Here is a 10,250-nt window from a genome sequence, read left to right on the forward strand (position 1 = left end):
ACCGTTAGTTTCTAATGAATACGTGTTCTAATTTTTAATGAGCGGCGTTCATGAGTTCGGGAGATATTCCTTGGTCACTGAATTTTGCGGGTTGCCTGCCGAAGACCACCACTGCCCTGGATGTAATGGACCATCATGATTCCTGCCTTCCGGAACGTAGCCTTCAACACTTCAAGCCGTCCGTATCTAGGCCGTGCGTCGAACCAGCCCTCGGTCGAACGGCCACTTGTCGAAGGACGATAAATTTTGGAACAGAACTATGCTATCTGAAACCTAACCTCAGTTGCGGTGAACGTGAAATTACGTTATTTAACGATGCCCGGAAGTCATATTCGATCCGCGGCCTGGTGGTGCACGGCAGAGTCTATGCAAGGCCGGAGGAGGACAAAGTCGAGTGGTTCACGGCTGATTGGTGGATGTCCGGAGAGTTCCAAGGCGTTCGATTCAGGGCTTATTGGTGTAAAAAATTGGTGGTGCGCGGCTACGCTCCCTCCTCCGCCGCCCTCGCCCACAATCTCTCTAACCAAGCGGCTCTCCATCACCTAGTGGAGAAAATAAAATTTCTGATTTTCAATGGTCTCTTTTTCTGCAATGAAAGAATAACAACCAGTAAATATCGAGGCACCTAACGAAAACGCGAAGGGCCAAGAAAACATATAAGTCGAATAATCGAAAATACAAAAAATTTATCTAATACGGAACAAAAACTGGCACACAAATATTGAAAACTGGAGATAGATTATGGCCCCCGCTCGAATGAGGTCCGTGTCGCACCCGTGCAGTCCGACGATCGGGAAGCTTAGGGAATACGATAGAGGTTTCCCCTTTCGTTTCAATTATGGATTTAAAGTAATATATATAGTATTAGTTATATAGCTAACGCCATATAGTTATAGAATTTGGTATAGTATTGTTATTGTTACAGTAATATATTAATAGTTATATAGTGTCCGGTGATCTTCTATCACCCTCTAGGTTATCATACGTCACCCTCTTATAACATGTTCTGTACCCGCATGAGTCACACTCAGTGACGTCATCCCTGTTAAGGCCTATATATATCTCGATCTGTGCACAGATCGTCAGTCGTAGCGAAACTACCCAGCCGTCATCTTGCTAGCCGCTCCTCCAGCACGTACTTGTGCTGTGCCTGTCATTCCCGTTACAGCTGTGCTCACCGAGCCACTTTATTATTATAATAGATCTAGTGTTAACCTTTTCGTTTCACTTGTCCTGACTTAGTCATACTTGGAACTACAAGTATCCTGACTCTCAGTTACTAATCTATCAGGGGGTCGCAGAAATAGACCTCTGACAGTGGCGCCGCCGAACAGTGCATTGTTTCCAAGTGAAAGTGATTGTTTATCATATTCCATTTAACTTATGAGTGGCAGTGACACGGATCTTGGTGATAGTCGTGATAGTCTATATACTCGACTTAATCAACGGCCGGTTCGAGAACGTAAAGTGCCTGTGCGTTATCCTGACAGTGAAAGTGCAGTGATTAAATCTGAAAACATGGCGAGTAGTGCTCCAGCATCGGAAACTTCGCCCGTCCCTACATCTACCGCTGCAGCGTCTGCAACGATGTCATCGGAGACGGCAATTCCTCGAGCTTCAATTCAGTATGTTCCATCACCAGCAGAATTGCCCAATTTTAGGGGCAATGTTTTAGCAGGTGAGCCGCCATGTCAGCCAGGTACTGCAGAAGGAGACGTCCGACAATGGTTGGATATGTTGCAAATTCATTTTGCTGCAACGGGGTTGACAGATGATCTTGGGAAAATAATGCAGTTGGAATTGGAATTGGGGTGCGTGGTAACCTACGATCACGACCTTTAAATCGGCCATACACGCTGCCTAAAAACTTTTACTAGCATCAAAAAGAATTAAAAGTTCACACTCTTATGTTAACAAAAAGTTCAAATATACCATATTCACAGCTGTCCTAAGAAAAAATATAAAAATTTGACAATCCCAAAAAAGTAAAACAACGTGCTAAAAGAATTCGGCACGGTCATATATGTCTTCCCACCCTCCTCTCTCACAACCCTCCATTCCTCAAGACTCCACTCTCATCATCCTCCTCCTCTCCCTCATCCTCCACACGTTTTCCAAATATCTCTTCACACTCTCAAACATAGCCGCAGTTGCTCCCTCAGACAGACCCTTAATTATCGCCATCCACTCTTAACATAACATAAAACATAGTGATGTCGGCGCTGAAGTGTAGGCTGATGTGGCCTGTCGCCGAATCTTTTCCTTTTCGTGCCTTGTTCATAGATCTAAACTCGTGTCATTTGACCGGACCTTTTCATGACTGACGATAGTTTGAAGTAGCTACTAGACTTCCACCGGGTTCGATAAATTGGAAGTGTTGAGCTCTAAATGAAATTCGTTTCAAGCTTTCCATTATCAACTGCACTCTAAATTCTTGGATTGATAACCAAAATTATGGCGGAATACACGATAGTAATGTGAAATCAAATGACTTGCTCACGCCTCCTTGCACACCGATACCACAGCTACTGCATCGAGAACTTTGTTGTACCGCACTGGCCTAGTCTTCAGAGGCTCCCGGAAATTACGACGAAAGTTCTTATGCAATCTTCAATAATTAAGTTGTCGGCCGTAGGCATGCTTGGAAATTCCAACTTATAGCACACATATCTGCATGAGCTACTGTACTTCTGTAGCCGATATCTGAAAAATGTGTACTAAATCTTTTTTACTATAGTTATCGATAATTCGAATTTTTCCTCTGAGTTAATATACATTTTTTAAAACTCGTGCATACCCTATGCTATTTGTTTTAATTTAAATTGACCTCAACGATTGAGATTATATTGGTAAGAATAAGAATTATGTACTAAATAAGAATCAATATTAAAAAACCTAAATATTATTTGTTATCATGAAATCAAAAAATCGTTACAATATTTTGAACAAATAAATCGATCATCGCCACTGGGGCATCAGAATCAGTCAATGATGACAATAATGCAGGTAAGGATTCAATTCTCTAATTTTTGTGGCTTGCAGGAAGGGAAAACATGCGGCTTCATGAAGCAATGCATGAAGCTTCAAATTCAAGCATCGTTTTCGAATTCAATTAGCTTACATTATGCTAAGCTCATAATAAGCATAATCGCATTACTTCACACTTACATAATAATAAATGTATTTAAATGCCAATGGCAGGATTTGTCAGTAATAAAGCACATTGGACCTAACATTTGCGCAGTCTCGTTTTTACAACACTTCTCTTTAACTTCACTTCTTGTTGTTTGTTTCTTTGTTTGTTTGTCTGTCTGCTACAAATCTCATAATCAATATTTAACACAAAGGCAAACCTTTCCCATCGATCTGAAATTTTGCACACTTGCATAAAGTTGGAGACAATGCATGAATCAATTGACAGAATATATAATTTAAAAATTGAAAAAAAAAATAATTTAAAATAAATTGAAAAAATAATTTTATATTCTCAAAATTTTATGATCGATTCTCGACACTCTGCTACCTGTCTTACCGATCTGAAATTTTCCACACTTACGTAAAGTCAGAGGCAATGCATGAATCAATTGACAGAATACATGATTTTGAAAAATTTATTGTTTTGTTTAATTTTAAAGATAAAAATTAAGAATTAATTTATGTAATATTTGATAATAAAATTAGAAATTCATTTCTTATGTGTAACATCGGAGACATTGGATTCTTTAGAAGTGTTGTCTTTGAAAAGTAATTTTCGAACGCATATTATTTTTCCTGTAGAGGTTCATCGGATGTACTGCTTTATTTTGCAATAATTTGAGAGGTGAAATCGCTTATGATAAATGCATTGAGATTTTGAGACGAGTTTGATAGTTTTCTGGGCGCTGACAATTTTGTGTATTGCAAAAAATTTATGTTGACCATGAATTTAAAAGCAAAGAAAAAACAAAGTAAATTCATCATATCGATATTAAAAACGTTTCGGAGTCCAGTTCCATCCTCAGTTCGAAAAACTATAAATGAATATCGGAGGTAGGTCTGTTTTGACTCTCGCTAAGAAGCTTGTACGAATCTCAAGGTGAAGGAAAGTAGGATGGCTGTCGATTCTACTTACTTGAAAACATTAATACAATGAAAAGTCTTGCTCGCTATTTCCACAAAATGTACATATCATAAAGCGGTCAACTCCTAAGACAATTCATGAAGGCCTCCAGGAGAAGGAACGGTCTGTGCAGGGCTTGTTAGCTGTCGCTCAACGAGGGAGCGCAGCCGTGCACCACCAATTTTGTGCACCAATAAGCCCTGAATCGAACGCCTTGGATATCTCCGGATATCCACCAATCAGCCGTGCACCACTCGGCTTTGTCCTCCTCCGGCCTTGACCACCACCTGCCGTGCACCACCAGGCCGCGGATCGAATGTGACTTCCGGGCATCGTTAAATTACGTAATTTTACGTTCACCGCATCTGAGGTTAGGTTTCAGATAGCATAGTTCTGTTCCAAAATTTATCGTTCTTCGACAAGTGGCCGTTCGACCGAGGGCTGGTTCGACCCACGGCCTAGATACGGACGGATTGAAGTGTTGAAGGCTACGTTCCGGAAGGCAGGAATCGTGATGGTCCATTACATCCAGGGCAGTGGTGGTCTTCGGCAGGCGACCCGCTCAACGAAGCGCGATCAGGAAGGCCCCCTGCCCCCGCACCCACATCAGCTCTGGTTACAATTAATGGATGTACCTGCAGGGCATACCTTCTAGTGACTCATCAATTCAATACCTTTAAAGCAATGTGAGTTACGTCATCGAGGGATCCATAATGGAGGTAAAATTATGGTACGCTGTGAACTGAAATTTTAATTATATTAGGAGAAAACAACAATGCATTCAATTCTAAACAAACAACACTCGAAGGTAGGTCGATCAGTTTACAATAATCAAACATTTCAAAACAAGAGACTATACATGAATTATCAATTCGAAGCATTTTAATATTTAGTCGTAATATATTATGTAAGTATCAAGCTTAATGGCTTGAACTGAATTCAAAAATATTAATGCAAAATGAATTCAAAAATATTAATGCAAAATTTCCAATGAATTATTCGTAAACTGAAAAAAACATTGCTAGCTGATAATCCATTAATCCAAGTTGGATCATCCAACCATTTTGATGACAAATTAGGCGATTCTCTCTGTCAACATCTGGTATGGATCCCTGCTGCCAAATATTTAGAAGAACATATAATGGCCACATATCATTGGTTCACTCACTAATGTTTTCAAATCTCCTCAAAAATTATGAGCTGTCAAAGGTATGCACAAAAAGTTCTTATTGACGGATTTTAAAAGCTGAGCTACATATGATTCAGATGCTACACTATCTAATGTCAGATATTCCCTAATCTTAGCTTCTACTTTGACATTTGATGTTAGCATGAGAGTGTCTCTACAGGCAATACCACTTTACTTTGCCCCAACACACATATCGCCAGGGTTCAAAAGAAACGATCGATTTTGTTAAGAAATCTGGGCCACAACTTTCTAGCGCGATCGGAAATGCTTCTTAGTTGTCATGAGGCAATCGAACCTTAAAAACTGTAACTCTGACCAGTATTATACGATTTCTTTGGACGAGCCTGTGATTTAAGTGGAGTAGCTACTGAGTGGCGACTTATGTGTCATTAACGGTATAGTGTCATTAACGACTTATGTGTCATTAAGGGGACCGACTACCCTAAAATTTTCAATTATGGCGTTTTCCGGTTTTTGTGCTCAGCTGAAAGCTGTAATTCTGCTCTTTCCAATGGTACCACTGCCATCGTTGTACGCCAATATTTACGTTCATGACGTCTCTTTAAAGGGAAGCGGGTGGGAGAGTTCTTTAAATATGTGTCATTAACGGTAGTCTAACTCGTCACATACGCTGTATTGACAGTAACTTGCCTCACCATTTTCTGCAATCCTTCGCAGTTAACCACCAACGACTCCATCAAAATTCTCATCCACCGGCAAAATTACTCCTGGTTTACCTCTCACATCAGCAGCACCAGTACGAACACAAAGTTGCTACTAGTGAGCAACCTCTCTGAGACTCTGCAGCGCCACTCCAGTGACGCTTTCACGGCTATGTTCATTGTTCACCAAAAGCGCGGCTGAACCGGAAAAGATCGTTACTGGTCAGCCCTGTCAAAATTTAGCCGCGGCAGACGGTCTGGTTTCGGTTGCCAGTCTCGGGTTAGAGATGATTCAAATGTGAAATGGCCGCATCTCATAATTAGCCGCCCAGTAGGAGCTATTTTGGGTAGTTTCATGGGAAAAAAATGTTCCACATATACATCTTTCGTGCCCAGCGTTCATCGTCCATTCGCTCCAGTCTCACTTTATACCTCAAAACTGCTCTCATTCTTCTTTCCTTGAAGGTACTCCAACCCATGTCTCTTCTCAGGGCCTCTACTGCAGTCCACCTGGGGGCTCCTAGTGCCAATCTCGCCACTCTATTTTGTACCAATTCCAATTTATGTAGCTCGCCATCACTATATGCTATCACATCCAATCCATGCATAATGCTAGGCACTGCTACACTCTTCCACACTTCTCTCAATACTTCATACTTACTCGCTCTCACTTTTGCTGAACTTCCAAGTATACCTAACCATTGGTTCGCCTTACTTAGATTCGCGGCCTTTGTTCTCTGACATCCTTCATGGTCCACACATATCCCTAAGTACTTATACTCATTTGTCCTAACAATCTCATTCCCTCCCAACATCCCCACTCTGCTCATATCCTCAATCGATCCATTCACAACAAGTACTTGGCTCTTCTCCACACTGAATCGCACATTGAAGTCCCTCCCATACTCAGTCACACAGTCCAGCATACTTTGCAGTTCCTCGCTATTTTCACTCATAATCACAGCATCATCAGCATACAGAAGCATTCTTAACCTTTCGCCGCCTACACGCACACCAATATCCAATCTCCTCACCCTCGTGGCCATCTCTTCTGTGTAGAGGTTGAAGAGAAACGGAGACAGGATACAGCCTTGTCGTACGCCTCTCCTGCTCCTCACCCAGTCCGTCTCAATATCCCCAAGTCTATATTTTGCACTAGTATTCACATACATACTTCTCACAAGCCTCACACATTTTTCACTCATTCCAATTTTTCCCAGTATTTGACACAGAAGCTCTCTATCCACCCGGTCATACGCCTTTTCTATGTCTAGGAAAGCAAAGTACACTTTCTTTCCATCTCTTTTCATTCTCCCTATCAGTTCATTCACAACATATATATTATCTTCTGCTCTTCTGTCATATCTAAAACCATTTTGCTCTTCACCAACACTCTTTCGTTCCTAATACATCTTTGCATCCACTCATTCATAACCGCACAGAAAATCTTACCGCTGGTGTCAGCAAGGGCAATCGGTCTGTAGTTCCTAAGTTCCTTTTTGCTCTTGTGGCCACCCTTGTGAAGCAAGGTAACACGACTTTCATTTCACGCATCAGGTGCACACTCATTTGTCCAAACAACATTGAATAGATCAGTCAGTCTGCCAATTGCACTCTCACCTCCATACTTATACATCTCATACGGTATCTCATCCATTCCAGCTGCCTTATTATTCATCAATCGCTCCACCACTTGTTTCACTTCCTCATTTGTAATTTGCTCGTCCATGCCACTCAGATTTTTACGTTCTAATGAAACAACATTTTCACCAGGCGTAAATAAGTCATTCATCCCTCCAATGTCTTCCCAGAATTTCTTCACAGCCTCCGCCAACATTGTTCGTTCAGTTACATACACTCATTCTACATTCAACCCATCCACTCTCAGATCACTTTCACTTTTGTCCCCTCTTAGGAATGCATACCAGTTGCGTCCACCCTCTCTCTCCCATTTTTGTTCACAGGCTCTCCTAGTACACCAAGTTAGTATCCCACACACATAAGAAACTTGGTGATGCCCGCAGTATGCTTTCGAAGTACATGCAAGATGACTTCAAAGACATCACTTATGAAGAGGTCGTAAATGATCTGCTTCTGACTTACGGCTCCGTGACGACGACTTCATTCGTCGACGCATCACGCGAATCACGTAACGTCATTCTCTCTGCTAAACCTGGCAAAGTGAATACTGTTATGAATATAAATGCTCTTCGTGAAGCCTCAAATAAAGTTGCGACAACCTTCGTTGATCGCCCTTGCTACAATGTAAAGCAGGAAACCAGACCTATCGTCGATATCATCAAGGAAGTAATCTTCGCTACTGCCGCCAGCTCAGTTTTCACTAAACGCGTGATGACAGACACGCTACTCAAGAGGAAGGAAGGTCAACGGATCGCCGATGCGTATTCACAATTGACGCACCACATACTAGCGTCCGATAAAGACTCCTATCATAAGCAGAGCGCCAACGTAAACAGGATTACTCACGAGAGTAAACCTGCAGCAGCATCAGCGGCGGCAGATTTCACGCCAGCCGCAATTAGTTCAGCCTCAGCTCCAATGCATGGCCAACAGTATAAACGTGGAAAGAACAACCGTGGTCGGCATGGAAACCGTGGTCATCGGGGAGGATCTAACAATCAACCCAGCAATACGACGACCAACAACAGAGGCGGCTACACAAATTCCCGTGGTGGACAACCCCATGGAGCAGGATATCATCAGGACGGCTACTCGAGTCAGCGAAATCAAGCTGAGTATTATGCTAACAGATACAAAACTGTACATTGTACTAATTTTAATTCTGCAGGATATAATATTAAGGAGTGTATTAACGAAAGCCCCCCCCCATCAATGACGCGAGGCACGGGAGGTAATTATTTATCCCTCCCACAGGTCTCACCTCCATACATTTAAAGGCCACTCTTGTAATTTCTCTGCTAAAGTAGATGCCAAGCGCAGGTACAGCAATTTATGTGCTAATTGTAAATTAGTTCGTAAGCATTGTACTTGTAAAATGTTTGTGCAATCACGTTCTGGGACTAATTTTTTCAGTTCGAATATAAACATGTGTGCTAGGGAACAGTCGCGAAGTTCCATGGATCATTTGCAGTTGTCCAAATTGAATGAGCTAGACCCTGAAAAAAACCTGACGAGGTCTGTAGATAATCGGCCCCTGACTGATTCTATTAATGAATGTCAAAGAGAAAATCCTGTAAGGTTAGCGAAAGCCAACTCAAATCCTGAAAATGCTGCGCTCAGTAATAAATTACTTGATGCAAATAATGTCTCAACTGCTGTAGACGATAGTCAATGGGAACAATGTTCCCTGTCGATCATAAAACGTAAACCGTCGACAATAAAATTGTTCGACGACGACGGCGATCTAGTAAATGTGCGCGTCCCGATAATCAAACTTATTGTTAATGATCGTGAAATAAGAGGTTTCCTCGACACTGGGTCCACAGCGACCTTAATTAAACAGAGCGCTCTAAAAGACGCTGCTCTAATAACTCCGACAAGCATAACCGCAGTTTCCGCTACAGGTGACGCGCTCAAAATTAGAGGCGAAACTGATATAGCAGTAAAAATGCCAAATGGTAAAAATATCAGCCTAAAAGCACTTGTCGTTGAGGATGGGACAAGTTTACCATGTAAAATCCTTATAGGTACGGACCTATTGGTAAAATCAAAAGCCATAATCGATTTCCGTACAAACGAAGTCACGTTCACAAGCGACACAAACGCGCAAAAGCTAAAAGCACGCGCGACGGCAAATCAAGGCCGGCCACAGCATGCGGCGTCCTCGAGCTCGCTTGACAGCCATACCAACAACATTGCTAACAGCGCTCACTGCACGCACACAGTACCCCGGTACTTGCATGCTGATGGTGAAAATGAAATTCTTATCCCAGCACATTGTAATGTGGCGCTAACTATCTTTTGCCCATCAGTTCCTGACGGTACTTACCACATCGAAAGTAATTTTATAAAAGGAATTTTAATAGCGTCTTGCTTAGTAAATATTAAAGACGGTAAATGCCCAATAATGTTGCTTAATGCCTATGCTGAAGAATTAACATTGAATAAAAATCGCATTTTGTCGAGTCTTGAGAGAATCGATAGTGAAACGCTGCACGTACGCTCATTGACGAGTGCCGAAAAACCTAGCAAAGTTATAGCTAAAGAAAATTCACAAAATCGTCCACTTGCAGCATCCGATGTCAATACGCTGGAAACAGGTACTTTGCTCACGCTACTATCAGTCCTTCAACGCAATCGTGACGCAGTTGCTCTGAAA

The 10,250-nt window shown here is 41.8% G+C and overlaps 1 protein-coding gene across 1 annotated transcript; it reads left to right on the top strand.

Moving 5' to 3' along the window:
- Window positions 1–1,304: 1,304 nt before the first annotated feature.
- On the top strand, window positions 1,305–9,841 carry LOC108671534. The gene is made up of 2 exons (XM_018159088.2): window positions 1,305–1,794; window positions 7,934–9,841. The coding sequence occupies exons 1-2, from the start codon at window positions 1,384–1,386 to the stop codon at window positions 8,864–8,866; spliced, it is 1,344 nt and encodes a 447-aa protein (XP_018014577.1). The 5' UTR covers window positions 1,305–1,383; the 3' UTR covers window positions 8,867–9,841.
- The last annotated feature ends 409 nt before the right edge of the window (window positions 9,842–10,250 follow it).

This window comes from Hyalella azteca, unplaced genomic scaffold (genome assembly GCF_000764305.2).
Source record: "Hyalella azteca isolate HAZT.00-mixed unplaced genomic scaffold, Hazt_2.0.2 contig3583, whole genome shotgun sequence".
NCBI lineage: Eukaryota > Metazoa > Arthropoda > Malacostraca > Amphipoda > Hyalellidae > Hyalella > Hyalella azteca.

Coding starts and splice junctions, on each gene's coding strand:
- LOC108671534 (XM_018159088.2), top strand. CDS start 1,384: ATGAGTGGCAGTGACACGGATCTTGGTGATAGTCGTGATAGTCTATAT. Junction 1,795..7,933: donor ATCTTGGGAAAATAATGCAG/TTGGAATTGGAA, acceptor TAGTACACCAAG/TTAGTATCCCACACACATAA.